The 20561-nt window shown below is 45.2% G+C and overlaps 1 protein-coding gene across 4 annotated transcripts in view; it reads left to right on the forward strand.

The window, feature by feature from the left end:
- Window positions 1-20020, forward strand: part of RPGRIP1L (RPGRIP1 like) — a 687119-nt gene extending 667099 nt beyond the window's left edge. For 2 of the 4 annotated variants that reach the window (XM_069216318.1, XM_069216320.1), the window contains exon 26: window positions 19156-19950. In XM_069216318.1, the coding sequence (XP_069072419.1) occupies window positions 19156-19250 (95 nt within the window). In that variant the 3' untranslated portion in view covers window positions 19251-19950. Of the gene's footprint in view, window positions 1-19155 lie in introns of all 4 variants that reach the window. The other 2 variants (XM_069216317.1, XM_069216321.1) reach the window with 2 other exon arrangements.
- The last annotated feature ends 541 nt before the right edge of the window (window positions 20021-20561 follow it).

Here is a 20561-nt window from a genome sequence, read left to right on the forward strand (position 1 = left end):
TTGGGTAAGCAGGTGCAACACGGGACTACTCCTAATATTAGGAGCAGCCAGTTACAAGTTCTGACAGGTGTGTAGGGTGGGCAGCACACACTTCTGATTAGCACTGAAATAAAGGACATTGGATTCGAAAAAATAAGGAGTTATTTGTTAAAAAAAAAATATATATCATATTTACACTGTATATTTTTAACATTTACACATCCTAATTGTTGCATCGCTGGGTGCCATACCTGTCCGACCCTGCCTGACCGGCTGCAAGATAACAAGGAACATGTTTGTTGTATTTTTACAGTTTTAAGTCCGTCCAGTTTCCCTTGAGTGGGACCTATGCCTCCCAAGGCTTGATACAAATCTGTGTTCCCCTCAGTCTTTTGAGTATGGGTTTTCAGACATGGATGGAGTTTCTATGAGTTTTGGCAAGGATCATCACACTAGACACCAGGGAATGTTTTTGATCAAGGGGATACTCGGGGGATGTCATTTGGGCACAATGTCAACTAGCCCATAGGGGAACATACCAGCCTGAGCTATTTCTGAAAACTAGGGACACAGGAGAATCAGTGCTGTGGCTTGCATGAATCTCAACAGATTTTATTACTCGGGATCCATTGCAAATGTCAAAGTATGGGTAAAAAACATAATTCTTCCTTTTTTGTGTGGCAGAAAACTCCGTAAGTTCAGGCAAATTGCAAAGGTCCTACCATCCACAGTTTCCTTGTTTCTCCCAATACAAACGGTTCCCAATATGTTAGGATGGGTCAGATTAGGCCAGGTTTGTTCCAATGAGAAGATGGTATTGACAGTATCCTGACTTCACACGTCACTTATTTAATCTGTTAATGCCAGTTACAGTAGTCCATCATAGAACACTGGGTGGTGGAAATTTTGCTGTTGCCCAAACATTTCATAATTCTCCTTCAAGGAAATTACATTTTTTGACTATGTTTGATCTGGCAGGGCATATTTTTAAAGAAAAAGTGGTGATGTCCATGCAGGTCACACCACCGAGATCACTTCCTGATGTCCAGTGTTCAGAAATGTGTGGAGTCGGTAGACTCTCCTAGGTGCTGATGACCCCAGGCCCAAACATGTGTTCCTGTTCCCCAACGAGGAGCTTGGCTCTGAGCTTGGCTTCTCAGTGGGGCGCAGATGTGTGTGTCTTTTCCCCAGTGATGTGTGTCTGCGCACCCCAGTGAGGAGCCTTGGCTTTTTTCTGGGGATAAGTGAAAATATGAACATCATCTGGGCTAATCAGTAGGGCTGTGTGTGTGTCTGCATCCCATTGAGGAGCCAGGGTGTTGTAAAGCACATGGCCAAATCTTCGAGGTTATGTCATCCTCAGTTCCCCTTATATACTATTGATGGTTCCATTCCAGATGCCGCTGCAAGAGGTGTTTGACAGGCAGTCACATCTGCATTCAAGCCATGTTCAAAATGAACACTATTCTTCCTTAGTGGTTACAAAGACAAATCATAGGCTTCAAATGGTAGGCTTTTCGTTCCACTTACAAAAGTTGCTTTTTGTGGTAAAACAGATATTAGTGGAAAGCTAGGGTTGCCACCTGCATGAACTATCTGACGAAGGCAAGGGGATAAGTCAAGAGACACATCTACATGTCACTGTACTGGAGCAGAGAGCCATCAGAACCCGTTGACAATCATTTCTCTCTTGGATTTGATGTTCCTTATTAGTGATCAGAACAGACAGCTCCACTCTTTGTTCTACATTAATTAGCAAAGAGAGCAGAGCCACCTGTTCAACTGCAGCAGATATGGGTGACTCAGTTCTGGATAACAGAGGGTAGTATATCTGCCTGCTGCCAGAAACAACTAGGCTAGTGGTCAGCAGATGAACAAGAGAGGGTCATGGATGTGAGGTGGCTGAGGCATAGCTAGGCAAAGTGTTTCGTCACTGAGGCAAGAATGGCCCGGGTCTCTTCACCATTGAAACCAACAAGAATAGCACTTACTTTTAGCCTTCAGCCCCCTGGATTCTAAAACAGGCATTGACATTCAGGGTCCAGCAGGTATATCTTTTGGTAGGATGGTATTGTACATTTACAAATGCCTGTCCACTACTCCCCCTAATTCCAGGATTATGTGCAACATCAAAACGGGGAGACATGCCATGTGATCCTCATAATCACAGAGTAGCCAAGACAGTATTGGTTAACCAGCCTACTGCATCTGTCAGAGGTCCCTCACATTCCGTCGGCTTGGACCTTACCTCTGTGCATATGTTCAAGGCAAGTTCACCATCTCCACACAGTGTCTCTGAGCTTTGCGTTCTCACTCCTGAGCACATTGAGTTTACTCACATAGACAATCCACAGGACAGCTGGTGAATTCATACCCATGCCAGAGCATCTTCAGGAACAAAAATATATGAAACCAAACAGAAGAGATTGTGTGTGTGCATTGTTTACACTCTGCAGTACTTCATTTGGCCAAACTGGCACTAAAGCATGGTTAAAAAGTGTCCTTCTGTTGGCTATTTCTAGATATACCCTTTGGGTAGAGCAACAATCACTCTGCTTTTATAGAAACATCAAGGAGTTTATTAATGGCTTGTTAATAGTCTTCTGTCTGTATTGTGTGCCTCCAAGTGGGAGCTCAGTATATTCCTGTCCCCGCTTATTGAGACCCCATTTAAACCTATCCACCAGGCGGGCATAAAGTATATTTTCTAGAGGATAGTATTGCTCCAGGATTTAACCTTTATGAGTCAGCAAAAACAGGTTTTTGCTATCAAAGAATCTCTCCTGTGCTGTTACAAGGACAAGGTGGCAAAAGATGTCTACCCCAATGAACCAGTGATAGTGAAAGTATTTTCCCAGAACCCAATTAGTGCAACAGAGAAGGCACTGTATTCTCAGAACATCTGCAGATATCTTAAGTTCTATATGGACAGAACTAAGCAGTTCAGGAAGATTGATGAGCTTTTTGTGACTTTTGGGCATCTTCACAAAGAACTCGTCCTTGGCAAGCTGGAGTTACTGAGAAAATCGATTAACCTTTGGGGCACAGCAAAAGCACATTCAGCCAGACATGGGGCAGTAATGGTAGCTTTCTACTCTATGACTGACAGATACGGACATATGCAAAGCTACCACCTGGAAAACCCATCACTGTTCATTGGGACACTTTCCTGGAAGCAGAGCCTGCTTGAGGGACTGCCGTTGTACAACTAGTCCTGCATTATATATTCGCCTATAATGTGAGCCTCATTTCCTACCTTTGACTGTCATTCTTCTCTTTTATTGACTCGGTACTGCTTGCTGTTCTGACTCAGGCATGTGAATCTGGAAGGGTCTTATTTTGGAGAAGAAACAAGTTACTTAATGTGTAACTAGAATTTTAAAAACCATTCATGAATGTTAATATTAAACACTGCTATTGTAAATTGTGGTGGCACCTCTCAACTTGCAAGGAGAATGAGCCAAATTTGTGAATCTTTCAAAGATACCAACATTGGAGCACTGTAGTTATAAGTAAGTAACTTTCTGCTTCTCAGGATCCAGATTCTATCTATCACAATACATACAAAAGCAAACTGACATCACTGTGACAAACAAATCACAAGAGATCATGTCTGAAGCCTTATCAACATAGTAAAGTTGTTTCTTTTAAGACTCTTCTGAAGGTCAAACCTCCCAATACATTGTTAATCCTTTCGGCTTTGCTTTACCATACTTACAGCCAGGGTTTTGTTGTCCCAACTGGGTGCTGCTCTATAGCCTGGACTATTCCTTGGCTAGATATTTTTTTGTAATACTCCTACCAAGAGCATTCTTAGTTCCCTAGTGTTGCTTCACTTTAGAGCTAAATTTCTACTCCATAATTTTTGTGCGAAGTTTTACTTTTCCCTTTAACCGTGTACTAAGGTGAAAGATTCCTGGCTGTACCGTCTTTCCTGGGGTGAGAGGCAGATCCCTCTTTCCCTTTCACACAACAGGCTGGTAAGACACATCCCATCTGATCAACTGTATCAAAAGCTGCTTGTGGCCCAAAATTACAAAGTTAAAACTCTGTCCATTTACTTTATATCATTTGCAGTGCATATCAGTGAAGTGTCTGTACCTAGCAGACTTTCTACTGTTTAGAGAGCACAAAGGCAGTGACATTATCCCTACAGGTTTACAGGGAAGGCTGGAAATAGTTTTCCTGGGGTCAAAATTCATTCCTGGTTTTCATTTAGATTAGTTTAAAAATATTTATTTTCCAGGACATTTGAGACCAGACCTTCTTAAAATAATTATATTTATTGTACTTGATCTCTTGTAAGATCAAATGCTTATCAGTTGTGTTAAACTGTGTTGTGCTTGCACTGTATATGATGTTTAGACATCCTCATTAAAGAGGGGGCGTGGCCACGCAGGCTACCAAAATGATGGCCCAGCACGGAGCTCAGTAGGGTGAGTATGATCCTTGAGGCGGGACTCGCTCTGCAACATCCAGCCCCTAGTGACCTGTGGGGTAATGGAATGCTGACTGCATTTGTGACCCGAAGGCTACCTGTCGTCATGCTGGTAGGCTGTTACGGCAGCGTGCCGCAGCCTAGAAGACAGTGCCAACCTCGGAGGCCCTGCAGGGACAGGGGCTGCTGCTAAGCCTGAGGCCAGTCCCTTCGGCCTGCCGCTGTATTGGGCGTGTTCTCCTCATTGCTGCTCAGCGCCATCAGCCTCTTCTCCCCCACGCCTCAAGCTGGGTGCTCCCTCCCCTGTTTGGCGAACCTGCCCCTGCAGGTTGGTGCGGTGTGTGACGGCGCTGAGCTGTGCACCAGGGGAGGAGGGACTGATCCAGGTGGGGGTTCTTGCCAAGGCCTCCTTAGATTAAATCTGCTGTTAGTGCCTGGATTTGGGTGCACCATGGCCCAGCGGTGGACCCTCTGCGGAGTACTGGTGGGCTTTCCTGCCTCTAGTGGGCTGGTGGACTTGAGAGTGACCCGTAGGGATCCCCGGCTCTGACCTGGCACTTGGACCTCCGCTTCTTGCCCTGACCATCACTTGGGGCATTGTTGAGACTTAACTTGTCCTGGATTTCTGCGATATCTGGTCGGCCTCTTTTATATGGCTTTGGTATTTAGTCCCCGCTGTACACCTTGTGCACAGCATACTGACCTTCTAGCAATGATCAAGGGAGATCCACAGCAGGGAAAGCTCCCCTTTGATACCAAGCAACCCCGCGATGTACGGACTTTTCCTCTACCCTTGCCGATTCTGCGCAGGAAGCGGCTGGTGAGACTCCCTCAGACTCCACTACAGCTATCCTTCTGGAGCTCTGTGCCAGTCTCCAGTTCATTGATGCCAAGATCAACCCCATGACTATCTGCTTGGGCTGTCTAATGGAGCGCCTGGACTAGCAGGCAGCATGCATTGATGGGGTAGAACCACTAGTTTCTGACCTTGAGTATACCACCACGTCTACTGGAACAAGGGTCATCAAGCTTGAGAAACAGCTGCTCGCTGTTGCAACAAAAAATTAGGATTTGTAGGCACAATATAAGCACAACAATGTCTGCATCATGGGTATTTCAAAATCTACGGATACCGATCATATGGTGCCCTTTATATAGACCATACTTACCACACTTTTTGACCGGAAGGGCTTTTCATGTCATTTCTGGTGGAAGGAGCACACAGGTCACTTGGTCGCTGCCCGCCTCTAGGCACCCCACCGAGGCCCATTATTGCCAGACTACTTAACTATCAGGACCCGGATACAGTTGTTCATCTGGCGCGGTCTAGGATGCAGTTCGCAAATTCATTGACGCCTGACGGGATTAGATCCTCTATCTTTTATCCAGTTAGTCTAAAGGTGGAACTGGGAAGCAATGTGCATTTTTTCCAGCAGGCTCCTGATGCTCTCTATTACGGCAAGTTGCTCCCTCTCCACCTCTGCACCCGCCTCTCCACCGAGCCCTACTGGGAGTGGGAGCCCAGTTATCTGCTTTCGGGCTGGCTCCCTGGGGGATTGATGTTCTGGCCTTTCTGACTATACTCTTCTGCACACCTAGTTGTGCCCAATTCACACCTTGTTACATGCTTGGGAGTGGACTGCGGACTCCTTCTGACACCTCCTCAACACTACACCTGCTTTTTCTTGCTGAAATTGTATGGGGCACTGTAGTTTTGGGTCCCCCACACACTTTTCTATTTTAAGTCTGTTTTCACTTCAATGTCTCACCCTAGAGTGTTGTCATACCTCACAGTTTGTATCACCTACTGTGTACGCCTATTTGTTTTGGGAAGGTTTTGCTTTGGGGAATCACCGCTGACAGTTGGGAGTTTCAGTGTATTTGGGAGGAAGGTCAAGGTATTTGTTTGTTCATGGTTTGACTGCTCATGTGAACTAGAACGCTATAGGTATGTCGCTCTCTATTTTATTTATGGTACTTATAAAGCACTAACTATCATTCCTAGTGGGATAACACAGCACTGAAACTGCCATCAGAGTCATCGGTAGGAGGGAACTAGAGACAGGATTCAAAGGAGCGTTAATCAGGAAAGAGACATGTTTTCAGTTTTTTCTAAACGCAAGGTGATCCTCAGTGCAAGGTATATCCATAGGAAGAGAGTTCCAGGGAGTGGCTTCCAGATAGGTAAAGGAACAGCCACCTGCTCTGGCCTTCTTGATAATTTTTACTTTGGCTAGGGCCAGGTTAGATGATCTTAAATTTCTTAAAGGTTGATAAAATTCGATCCTCTGCCTGAGTAGCAAAGGGACGGATGTATACAGAGCTCTATGGGTGTGACAGGGTAGCTTAAACTTAGCCCTCTTACATGTCGGCAGCCAGTGCAGAGTTGTTAGATAGGAGATGTGTAGGAAAGTGCCACTCTTGGCATGGTTACCCACCCCTTCACTTTTGCCTAGTGTTGATGCCAAATTTGATTGAAAGTGTGCTGGGATCCTGTTAACCAGGCCCCAGCACCTGTGTTCTTTCCCAAAATCTTTTTGTTTCCACAATTGGCACAACCCTGGCCCACAGTTAAGTCCCTTGTAAAAGTTACCTATGGTACCAAGGGCCCTGTGGCCAGGGAAGGTCCCCAAGGGCTGCAGCATGTTTTATGCCACCATAGGGGACCCCTCACCAAGCACATGTACACTGCCTCTGCAGCCTGTGTGTGCTGGTGGGGAGAAAAAGGCTAAGTCGACAGGGCACCCCTCTTAGGGTGCCATGTCCACAAACCACTTCCTGTGGCATGGGTAAGACACCCCTCTAGCAGGCCTTACATCCCTAAGGCAGGGTGCAGTATACTACAGGTGAGGGCATAGCTGCATGAGCGCTATGCCCCTACAGTGTCTAAGCCCATTCTCGGACATTGTAAGTGCAGTGTAGCTATACTAACTCTATTGTCTGGGAGTATGTCATTACGACATCAGACGCCAAATGGACAACGGCGAAACATCAGCCCTCATCCTCCTGGACCTATCTGCCGCCTTCAACACAGTATGCCACCGCTCCCTGAAATCCCGCCTCCAAGAAATCAGAATTCATGGAAAAGTCCTAGACTGGATCATCTCATTCCTCTCCGGCAGAACCCAGAGAGTCCGCCTCCCCCCTTTTCGCTCCGAAGCCACTGACATCATTTGGGCGTCCCCCAAGGCTCATCCCTCAGCCCGACGCTGTTCAACATCTACATGGCCCCCCTCACACAAGTGACCCGACAACACAACCTCAACATTCTCTCCTACGCTGACGACACCCAGCTCATCCTTTCACTCACCAAAGACCCACACACCGCCAAAACCAACCTCCACGAGGGAATGAAATCCATCGCCGAATGGATGAGAAGCAGCCGTCTGAAACTACTCTCGGACAAGACAGAGGTCCTCATCCTCAGACCCACCCCCTCCGCCTGGGACGAGTCCTGGTGGCCTACCGCCCTAGGAACCCCACCAGCACCGACTGACCACGCTCGCAACCTGGGCTTCATCCTCGACTCCTCCCTCACCTTGTCTAAACAGATCAAGGCAGTTTCCTCCTCCTGCTACAACACACTCCGCATGCTCCGTAGAATCTACAAGTGGATCCCGTCAGAAACCAGAAGAACTGTGACACAGGCCCTCGTCAGCAGCAGACTGGACTACGGCAACGCACTCTACACAGGCATCCCAGCAAAAGACCTATTACGCCTCCAACGCATCCAAAACGCCTCCGCCCGGCTGATCCTCGACGTACCCGCCACATCTCCCACCACCTGAGAAACCTTCACTGGCACCCCATGGACTAGAGGATCATTTTCAAGCTTCTTACCCACGCTCACAAAGCACTCCACGACACCGGACCAGCCTACCTGAACAACAGACTCAGCTTCTACACCCCCACCCGTCAGCTCCGCTCCGCAAACCTCACCCTCGCCGTTGTTCCCCGCATCCGAAGAAAGACTTCCGGCGGCAGATCCTTCTCATACCTCGCTGCCAAAACTTGGAACACCCTCCCCACCAACCTACGACAGACCCAGGACCTGCTCGCCTTCAGAAGACTCCTCAAGACCTGGCTCTTCGATCGGTAGCGGCTACAACGCTCCCCCACCCCACACCCCCATCCTCCCAGCGCCTTAAAACCCTCACTGGTACGTAGAGCGCTTTAATAAATTCAGTGATTGATTGATTGATACAAACTCCACTGCTCCATAATGGCTTCACTGAATACTAAGTTTGGTATCAAACTTATCAGCACAATAAACCCCCACTGATGCCAGTGTGGCATTTATTGAAAAATGCACACAGAGGGCATCTTAGAGATGCCCCCTGTATGTTAGCCAAACTGCTAGTGTAGGGCTGACCGGTCTGTGCCAGCCTGCCACTTTCAGACAAGTTTCTGACCACATGGTGCGACAGTCTTTCTGCTCTCGGTGGTCAGAAACAAAGCATGTCCTGGGTGAAGGTGCTTCACACCTCCCCCCTACAGGAACTGTAACACTTGGTGGTGAGCCTGAAAGGCTCAAGCCTCAGGTTACAGTGCCCCAGGGCACTCCAGCTAGTTGAGTTGCCCCCATCGCCCCCAGAGAAAGCCCCACTGTTAGCAAGTCCGGCAGGAAAATTAGGGAAAACAGGGAGGAGTGGCCACTCCTAAGGTGTCCACGGCTGAAGTGACCCCGCCCTGCAGAATCCTCCATCTTGGTTTGGAGGACAGGAACCAATAGGAATAGGCTTGTGACCCCCCCTCCCCAAAGGGAGTGGGCACAAGGAGGGTGCAGCCACACTCAGGGACAGTAGCCATTGGCTACTGCCCTCTCACTCCTAAAAACACCCCTAAATCTAGGATTTAAGAGCCTCCCTGAACCCAGCTCACCAGATTCCTAGTGACCCGACAAGAAGAAAGACTGCTTAGGTGAAACCCCCAGCAGAGAAGGAAGACGACAACTGATTTGTCCCCAGCCCTACCGGCCTGTCTGAAAGAATCTGCAAAAGAACAGCGACGCATCCAGCGAGACCAGCATCCTCTGCCAAGCCCCAGAGGACTGCCCTGCACCCAAATGGACCAAGAACTCCCGTGGACAGCAACCCTGTCCAAGAAGAAACTAACGATCAAGGACTCCCACCTCACTCCGAATACGTGAGTTCTAACCACTTTGCGCCCGACACCCACAGCCTGTGTCCAGGTGGCCCAAACAGCTAGAGAGGATCCCCAGCAGTTCTGAGCAAGTGCCCGCCCTGGGTTGACCTCCTCCCCCCTCCACAACGACGCCTGTAGAGGAAATCCCGAGGATCCCCCTGACCGCAAAGCTCTGGTCTAAGATATCCGACGCCTAAAAAACACACTGCACCCGCACCCTCCAGGCCTTGGAGACCCCGACCTCATCTCTGTCCAGCTTGTGGTCTGACCAAGACGACCCCCTGGACCTCACCTGCAGTCTCTGAGGTCCCCTCATAGACCAGCATTGGGAGCCCGACATTGTGTTGCTGAGGGTGTGTGTTTGGTGCCTACTTGTGACCCCCTCCAGTGCTTCTCTAATCCCCCTGGTCTGCCCTTCAAGTCGCGAGTACTTACGTGCTTGCAGGCCTGATTCCGAGTACCCCCTGTCTCCATAGGAGCCCACGTTAAGTGATCTCATCTTTGACCTATGTCCCCAGGCCGGCCCCGTGTTGCTGGTGATTAGTGTTTGGGATTAACTTGAACCCCGACCGGTGGACTTCCTAAAACCCTGAGACTGAACCTGTACATCGAATACTTACCTACAAATCAAACTAACTTTTCTTCTACCCAGCAACTTTTTCTGAAAGTTGCAGTGTCCATTTTTAAACAGATTATTGCCAATCTTTATAAAACTGTGTGACTTATCAATTTTAAACAAAGTACTGTTGATACATGTGTGAAATACAAATCTATTGAAGTACTTACCTGCAACTTGAATTTTGTGGTTTTAAAAATAAATTAAGTAAATATATTTTTGCTATATATAAACCATTGGTCTGGAGTTAAGTCATTGTGTGCTTCTTTTATTGTCTGTGTGAGCACAACAAATGCTTTGAACTACCCTCTGATAAGCCTAACTGCTCGACCACACTATCACAAAAGAGAGCATTAGTATTATCTACTTTAGCCTCTGTTAAGCCTCTGGGGAACCCCTGGACTCTGTGCACACTAAATCTCATTTTGATATAGTATATACAGAGCCAGCTTCCTACAAGGTGGCAGAGCTATATCAGTCTTTATTGCAGATAAGTTTAGCTGCAGCATTTTGGATTGTCTGAAGACGTGCAAACAGATAGTCCGCCATTCCCATGTACAAAGCATTTCCATTACCCAAACAGCTGACAATCAATGCCTGGACTACCGTATGACGCCAGTCGATCGGAATCCATCTGAACAGTTTCCTAAACAGTTTTAATAGACCGAAGCATTTAACACATGTGGTCATCACCTGTTCTTGCATAGATATACATTGGTCATACATTTGCTGCTTTTTTTGGTATTGGCTCAGCTGCCCGAGCAGGTAGTTCGACTTAACTATGGCCCGGTGATAGACAGCCTATCTTGCTAGATAGACCAGTGGTTGTGACTTCCACTCTTCCTGGCTGGGAGAGCAGCTTTGATTAAAATGATAATCCTTCCTAAATTGCTGTGCCTTTTTACAAATAGTCTGATCACTCTTAACAAACATTTCCTTGTTACGCTGCATTCCCTTCTGATCTGGGTGAATAGGCCTGCTTGGATTAATTGGGACTTATTGGTTCTGCCCTTCGAGTGGGAGTGAGGGGTGGTCGTTCTGAGCTTCCAGACCGCGAAATGTATTATTATGCAGCTCATTTACCCTTTGCTAGGTCCTGGTACAACTCTGATGTGTGTATTCCAAACCTTGTCCCGGAGCGTGGCCAGACAGATGTGATTCCGTTCGCCTCTCTTCTTCCTGCAGGCCTTCTTAAAACTCGGATGGAAATCCATACTGCCGCCACTACTTGTTGGGCCAGGAGGGCATTATGTCGCAAAGATGGTGGGGTCTATATATTTTTTCTTACTATATTGTTTTCTAACCCCACTCTCCCATTTACAGTTGAACACAGGGTGCAGGCTGCCCAGTCCAAGATGGCGATGTTAAAGATGGGGCAATTATACATAGAAAGTACCTTTTTGTTGTTGGACCAGTTCCGATCTCAGGGCAGTGCTACTGCACTTGATAATTTTATTTACGCTTGTCTGCGTGATACAGTGAAAAAGACCCTCCCATTTGCCGGCTTGCAATTGTGATGATGTTGGTTTTCATCATGTGGCCTGGTATGTCCCCCCATTAAGTTGTTCTGGCTGAAGGTTCTTGTAGCAATGCCTGACATTACTCAACATTCCCTGTACCCAGACCCGCTTATCACCTTTCTTAGTTATTTTAAAAATGTCCCGGCTGTGGTTTGTTGTATAAACATTTCTAATGGATATCCGCTCTGCATATTCCATTTGTGAACCCCTGCTACCACATGCCACGCTGGATATGGAACTTTCTAAATGTATGTGGAGTCACTGGCGCAGAATGGAGTTGTTTAGCATCAGATTTACAGGACCCAAGGAAGTGATATTAAAGACTCCTAAGATATTGCTTTACTAATCAGTGGTGCTAACTCTCTTGTTTCTGCTCTCTCAAATACAGGACCTGCTCTCTCAAATACAGGACCTGGAGTCACTGTTGGTTTTCTTTCTTCACTGATTTAATTTCTTTCTTTTGGTATATATCCACTGAAAACTTCTGTTGTTGGCCCATCTTGGACACTGGCTTCATTCGGAGTGCCTTTGTTGCCTGGGGGAAATACCAAGTCACTGCATTGTGCACCCTTTGCTTACAGGTGCACTCAAAGTTGGTTTATGAAAGGAAGGTTAAACCTTTTATAGCCTCAGATAAGAGAAAAGCTTGATATTCTATAAGCCTACAAATCACTCCAGAATTTGATCTCAGGGCACAAGCATGTGTAAGAACAAAAACGCTCCCCTTACCATGCCAAGAAGAGGAAGAGTCCAAAGAATGGTCCTCAGAATTCTCGGGAACTGTTCCAGCGATGCAGCCAATACCTCATGTGCTTTTTCCTAATTTATGTATGTCCTCTGGAAAAGCAAAGGCTTTAACCAAGGCAATACTACTGATTTTTCGAAACAACCTTCCTTTTATATACTCGTCCATGCTGTCACGGAGCCAGACCTCTTATGGCCTTATCCACCTTTGGCTTAGCACCAGTGAATTTGACCCCAGTGATTGCATTTCCCAAGTCTGCCGCCACAATTCCATTAAAACCAGTGATTCAGTTGAAGCTGGTCCCATTGCCGCTTATAGAACTAGCTTTTGTATCAATGACAGCTCACATTCAAATTCTGACGTGAAAGTTGGTACCACTGGTGTGACTTACAAAGTCCTCATCTAGCCTCCAACTTACCAGGTATCCTTCTAGGGGGCATTTCATCGAGAACCGCCAGCCTCCAAACAAGATTTCCGCTTCAGGCACTTCTCTGGAGACAACCAAGTCTCTAGCTCTTTGCCTTTGGAGGGTCTCCTCAAGAGCCTTTGGAACCAGCCGGTGGTATAATCATAGGACCTCACCGATTATTCCTTTCCTGCCACCTCATTAATGGAGCCCAAAACTCCATTTTCTTACTTTATCCCTTTGTAATCCTTAAGTCCAAAGACATACTATACATCAAGGCTTCAAACCACTCCATATACGTGGGGAGAAGGTGCTAACCCACTTTCTACATATCTCCTTCCTAGCCAACAGCAACATGAAAAAGAGTAATATAGCGTGGTTCTTATTCAAACCTTCTGAGTCTATGAAACATCCAAAAATAACCACTGAAAGGCTTATGTGGCACGAGATCGATAGGATACTATTGATTGTTTCCCCCACCTCTCTCTAAAATCGAAAGAACTGAGGGCGCTCCCAAAACATATGACCGTCATCTGCTAAGGCCAAGCCACACTTCTTACACCTAATCACGCTGCCTTGTTCGCATTTAGATAGCTTCTCTGGGGTCCAGAAGGCAATGTGAATTGAAAACAGATGATTCCTTCTTAAATGGGCAGGTTTAACTGTGGGATACAAAAGGGTTGTAGATACTTGCCATAGTTCTTTAATCTGTGATCCTGGAAGACGTTCTCCCCAAATCTCCTCTGGCAAACTGAACTCTCTATCTATGGCTTCCATCAAAATCCAGTACCATCTCGGCAGACCTTTCCTCCAAGGTTTAGATTGGTGAAGTAACTCTTCTGCCCTATTTGAGTCGCCTATTCCCTCCTTCACACTGTTCACCCAACTTGCTATCTGGAGGTTCTTAAATCTAGATAACTTGCCCTCCAGCACTGCATCCAGATCTTCAAATGGAATCAGCTTTCCGACCTTGAACAGTTGCCCCCAACACCCTGAACCTGCCTCTCTTAATGGCTTAGCCAAAACATCCCTAGTCCAGAATGGTGAACCCGGGGAATCCCAGATGAGAGCATGTTGACTATAGTATAGCCAGTTAGTGGCTTTCCTTATTGCAGACCACTGCTTTGCGGCGTCCTGCATAATTTTAAACCTAACTTTCTTAAAATATCTGGGATCCCCAAATTTGTACAATAAGTTGCCCTGCATTCCATGGTTAGTCTTCATCATTTCTCTCAAAATTAATGCCAACTCTGTGGCCCTGCGCCATTCATTACCCCAGCCATATTTTTCATGAAGGATGCCCAGGCATAGAGATGAAGATCAGGGACCGTTATCCCCCCTTTCTCCTTCTTCCTCCTCAGTTTCTTCCATGAAGTGCGTGCCCCTTTAGAAGCCCAGATAAAACTGCTGATTTTACCCTGCAATTTGTTCAACCACTTTTTATTAAACTTTAAAGGGATCGCATTAAAGATGAACAGGAGTTTAGTTAGTATAATAATTTTGACCAAGTTCGCCATTCCTATAATTGTAAGAGGGAGGTTTGACCAATTTTTCATTAGCTTACATGAATCTCTCATAATTCTCAAAAAGTTTACTTCGGCTAACTTTGCTATGTCTTGAGTTATCGTGACCACTAAATATTTAATCTCACTCCTTATCGGGATATCCTCTGCCTGCATATTCCACACAATAATTTCTGTTTTTTTCCTGTTGACTGCATACCCTGCAATCTGCCCAAACTCATTTGTCTGTTCCTCTAAGATTGGTTGAGTTTGTTTCAAATTTGTAGTATATATCATCAAGTCATCTGCATACAAATCTACCTTCCTGCCCCATCCTCCAAAATGAATGGCAGTATCCTCTGATCTCTTCTGATAATACAGGGAAGGGGCTCTATGTACAAATTAAATAACAACTGAGACAACGGACAGCCCTGCCTAGTGCCTCTTTCAATTTTAAAAGGGCGTGTTAATGAACCATTAACCAGGACTTGAGCAACCGGGTTGTGGTAAATCCTCCGCAATACCCTTGTAAACCTCTCTCCCAAGTTGAAAGTTTGACATAGAGTATCCAGATACACCAAGTTATCCCTATCAAAGGCCTTGGTAGCATCGATTGTAATGAGAGCTAATGGCTTCTTACCAACTTGAGCTAAATCTGCTGATTATTATGCTATGAGTCAATTCATGCAGATACCTATTTTTTTAAAAGCCTTTTTGATCACCCTGGATAAGCTTACCTAAGACCCTCCCCAGTCTTTCCGCCAGGAGTTTTGTAAAGATTTTATAGTCACAATTTAACAAAGAAGTCGGTCTGTATGAATCACAACTTCTAGGGTCTTTCCCTGGCTTGAAGATTAAAGTAATAGTGGCCTCCTTCCAGGAGTGAGGTAATGGACCCTCCTTCCTCCAGAATATTGTTACATAAGTCCATAAGATACCTAATAATACTATCCCCTAGTGCTCTATATACTTCTAAAGGTAGGCCGTCTGGGCCCGGGGCCTTCCATGACCCACCTGACTGCATAGCTCGCTCTATTTCAACCTTGCATATCTGATCATTTAAACCCTTATTATCCTCCTCCTCAAAGACAGGCAAGTCAAGGTCCTTTAGCCAAAAACTCTCGGACTCCGGTGATATTATCAAGTTCTCTGAATAAAGCTCCTTGTAAGAGTCCCGGATTACCTCCCTGATCTCCCTAGTACTACTGCCGACCTCACCTGGTCTCCTACCATAGATCTCTCCCACCTTGTTCCTAACCTGATTTGCCCTTATTTTCCACGCCATTAATTTCCCACAGTTTTCTCCATGATCAAACTGTGCAAGCTTACTAGCTTCAAACCTTGCTTTTATCCTATTATCAACTATAGCTACCAACTCCTACTTTAGATCTCGACACAGCCTTCTCTCCTTTATAATCCATGGCAATCAACTCTAGCTCTGCAAGGTGTAACCGCTGTTCTAAACACGTAATCTCCTCTTCGCAGGCCTTCCTTTTAATAGAAGAAGCTCTTTCAGTTTTCCTCTCAGGAAGGCCTTGAAGGTATCCCAAACTATGGCCGGAGATGCTGAACCAGAGTTTATATTAAAAAACTCATCCACCTCAGTTCTTAAATCTGCTACTAAGTTCTCATTCAATAATAGATTCCTCTCTAACGTCCACCTACTATGAGAGACCCTCTTCTGCAGCCAAATATCTACGCTTACTGCTGAATGGTCCGACATATGAGACGCAACATGTACTACCTCCTTGACCTGGTCCCTCAGTCTTCCATCTACTAAAGCGTGGACTATCCTAGACTGATGCCTGTATTTTTTATTATGATATGTATACCCACGTTTTTGACCCATCCTCTCTCCAAACATCATGTATCCCTAACTGAGACATCATTGCTAATACTTTAGACTGCATCTTTTCGTTTATTTTCACCCTATTACCCGAGGACCTATCTAAATTATAATTCAGTACTACATTAAAGTCCCCCACCCATATTATGGGGTCGGGATACTGCAACACATGATGAAAGAGGTCCAACAAAGGTGAAGGGTCATCTCTATTAGGTCCATAATAGCCACCTACAGTGAAGGCCTGCTCAAACACTGAAAGCCTTCCAATTGCCCACCTGCCCGCCTTGTCCACTGGCCCACCCTGGAAGGAGACGTTTGGGAGATTTCTTACTAAAATGTCCACCCCTTTACTCCCCCCACCTGTGTAGTGCTTAAAAACTGCTGAAGCCATCTACATGAACTAAATAATTCTGTGCATTCTTCGCTAGACAGGTGCGTCTCTTGCAAGATTATAACATTTGCACAGGTATCCCTCAAGTACTACATCAATCTTCTCTGCCTACTCTTTACTCTTAAGCCATTAACATTCCAGGATAATAGTTTTAACTCGTTCATCCCTGCCATCTGTATGCCATTTTCAGGAGTAGCTGGTAGAGCTCCCTATACTGTTCCAATATACTACTAGATGAGGACCTTCTTTTTTTTTTTCTCCTTTTTTGGATTTTTTCCCCCTCTGCTCCCCACCCAGTGCTCAACCCTCCTACCTCCCACCCTCCCTAACTCCACAACCTCTACCCCTAATCGCCTGGGAAAACCCATCCTATCGCTCTAACTGGGCACTATATCTCGCCCCAGGATGCCCGTCTCTGGCCAGTCCTACAAAATCATACAAGCGAAAAGAGGACACAGCAAGGTCTTATCCTATTCTACTAGCGAGCTTCGCTGAGTGTTTTAATTAGGTCATCCACCTCCTTCCAATCCTTGAAGTTCTACATTTTATTGTTAGCCATGACTCTCAGGGAGGCAGGGAACATCAATTGGGCCGTAGCCCCCAAACCTTTCAAAGCTTTGATCCTTTTTCCCAGCTCCCATTGTCTGTTCAAGCTTACACTCGACATATCCGACCTAATATCAAATCTGACCCCTTCGGCTGCTAACGACTTCTGTTTCAGTGCTTCTACCAACATACGCTCCTTAAGCACATACGTTTGAAAGTTAATCAATATTTTCCTAGGCTTATCCCTGTTCGGGGTTTTCCTAAATGGATCCCTATGCACTCTTTGGATGTCTCTTACGATATTTTCTACTGTATCTGCAATCTGCACGCCCTGCTTTATTAACCTTGTCACAAGGCCTTTCAAATCACTTCCTTCCATCCCTTCTGGAACTCTTAGGAGCCTCAAGTTGCATCTTCTTTGATTATTCTCCAAAGACTCGAGTTTCGACAAGTCATTCTCTTCGTTAGATTTCAACCTCTGAATCTCAACCTTATTCACTTCTTTCTACTGCTGGCTTCAAACCCCCCCCCCCCTCTTCTCTCCGCTAGATCATCAATTTTTCCCAAGGGTCTCGCATCTCCTTTTGGTTAACAATCGAAGTATCAAACCCCCCCTTAACCTCCAAAGATAGGGCCCTTAACATTCCTGCAATTGAGTGGTTGGGAAGTTCTCCGAATCAAACCCCCATTGTTGCATGTCGTCTTCTCTGGGGGGTGTCCTAGTCAGCACCTGGGGGGAGGGATTCTGGGGCTGAAGACCTTGACTCTGTTGTCTCGCCTCTTCCATGTCCCCCTCAGGTCTGAGGTCCTCCTTCTCTCTCTCCAAAGCTTGAACTTCTCCACTAAGCCTCTTCCTCCCAAGGCCATCCAACGAAGAACCCCGGGGAAGGCAACTGGTCGCCGTTTGCTCACTCTCCACACTTTCTAGTGACTGAAATCTATTAGGGCTGCAAATGTCATAAGAGACTTGCCTGCCCCCCTCACATGTGCTGTCCTCCAAGGATCCCTTCCCCCGTGCACTAAATGTACTATCTGTGCTGTTTGCTGCGTTAAGTTTGATTTCTCCATACCCTGAGGCTGGAGGAAAGTCTTACGTCTAAACATATAGGCTTTCATAGGCATCATGATTTATTGTGTTCGGATCTTGATCCCCTCCAAGTTCAGATGATCCATCAGGAGGATGACAATGAAGGGGAAGACTTACACCCCCATCCTTTCTTTCCTAGATTCCAAAAATTGCACAGTGAGCATTTACAGAATGCTGATTTACAATAGTGAGAGTATAGGGTCTGTGGGGCGTGTTCATTTTTCTGCAGAGATTACTAGTACTAATACTGTTGAAATGTTGACTGTTCTTCTATTCTCAGTGCAGCCTAAAATTACTTTATTCAGCAAAATTCGTTAGGAAAGTAGGCTATGGAGAAAACTATTTTGTAATACAATGTTTTAAGAGGGGTTGTGACAGAAGTATGGGAAAAGCCTCAAATTATATCTTGATCACTGACATTCTGTCCTAGTCTATCTGTTTTACTGTCCTGTTCACTCTTCAATCACCAGAAAATTTGGTTGTGCAAGCTTGCTCCTCGAAGTTAAACTATTTAGGAATAGAATTTGGTAAGAATATATTGTTCTGGGATTACTACTAAATGGTGTGTTGTAACTTTTCCTTTGAGTTTATTCTGCACATACAGTCGGAAAGGCTGCTACTTGAATATTTGTCTGTATCCATCAGTCTGCAGCAATATTTTTGCAGAAGGGTAGGAGTTAAGCTATACACTGTTCTTCGGAATTCTTGATTACAGAAACATAATCTGAAGATATTAAAAAAATAAATAGTGATACATTTTTTACTGATTAACGTTACACACATCAGTTGTATATATTTTATAAATAAATGTAAAGTTAACCTAATGTCCAGTGAGGCTCAGTGATCTCTGGCATTGTGTTATTACCAGCATGTAACCTTTTTGATGATTTCCAAACCTAATCAATGAACTTTGTTATTTTTCTTTTCCCTGTAGTCTTTGACTCCCAAAGCGAAGGTGAAGTGATTGGAAAGCTAAAAGTAACAGTGGAAGCACTTAGTGCTTTGCACTCGATCTACAATGCTCTCTGAACCGGCTGAGATACCTCATGAAAATGCTTGTCCTGAAGAAGTCACATCTATCGTCCTCTGTATATGTGGTTGAAACATTGCCTGACAAAGTTTGACATTTGTAATTAATATAGGCCTTATTTTTGATTTGAGTCAATTAATCACTCCCTAAATTCGCCGAAGTTATACCATTTTGGTACACTAAGGTTTTACTTTTGGTGGTTTTACTGGATGGTGACACCTTAGGCCCATCGGAACGGAGGATATGAGGAGCTTTTGGATTCACCACTTATTTAAAAACCTGCATGTTTTCCTTCTATTAACATGTTTTTGCGATGCATTGTATTTCTTACATTATACCAGGGGAAATGTGTGTGGTGAAATCTGCGAGCCCAAGCACAATTTGTTCTGAACTCAAAAAACGAAAACGTTGCATCCCCATCAGTACTCTAAACAGGCCAGTTATTGTACAGTTGGCACAGTTTCAAAAAGGTATACGATGGACATTTGTACAGATAGCCACATTTTTTTCTCCTTCCCACCCACCCACCCTGCTTCAGCTGCCATTCTGCACTAATGGAGACCACCCTTCAAGAAGCAGCACTTGCATGATTTAATTGTTCTTTATTACACGTTCTTCGCTTTATTTTTCTAGACCAAATATGTATATGTGAGATGTTTTATTTTTAATAAAAAAAAGCATAAGCTTTGGAATAGTGATAAAAATACACTCTTATGTCGTCTCTAATCGCATCCATTAAATAAATGCAGAGCCGCTGATTAGCCTCATTAAGTCTTGTGTGCAGAGAGTGTTCTATTAGTCATAATATTTGAAAAAGACTCGGATTAGTTTGTTAATCTCCCTCTTTAAAATCCTAACGTGCATTTCACACACATTAAAAGTCTCGACGCGCATTTGCTTTGATGCGCGCCGTTGTGGCCAATTACGCATAAACTGAGCGGAGGCGCGGATTTATTAAATAACAGCAGATTGTTTTGTAAAACTTACTTCGCCCTTCAGAGAGCAGCCCCAAACCAGCGTTGATGGGATGGGCAGGAAAAGGGTAGAAAAGAAGCTTTATTTTTACAGTAATCCGAAGTGACTTTCAGAGGATAGCTTTCAAACCGAGAAAAGAAATTTAAGCAAACTAAACATATTTTGCAGTGCCAGGCGGGGCAGTCACCCTATTGATCGCGTTTTAAAAAGTGACATCAAAGGGACACCGTACTGTGCTGAATTTCGCTTTGTGTGATTAACCCGCGCACAGAAGTGAAGCATGCAGGCTTAATTTTCTAGCTTTTAACCAATCTCATTCAAGTATTTAACTGGTA

This window comes from Pleurodeles waltl, chromosome 12 (genome assembly GCF_031143425.1).
Source record: "Pleurodeles waltl isolate 20211129_DDA chromosome 12, aPleWal1.hap1.20221129, whole genome shotgun sequence".
NCBI lineage: Eukaryota > Metazoa > Chordata > Amphibia > Caudata > Salamandridae > Pleurodeles > Pleurodeles waltl.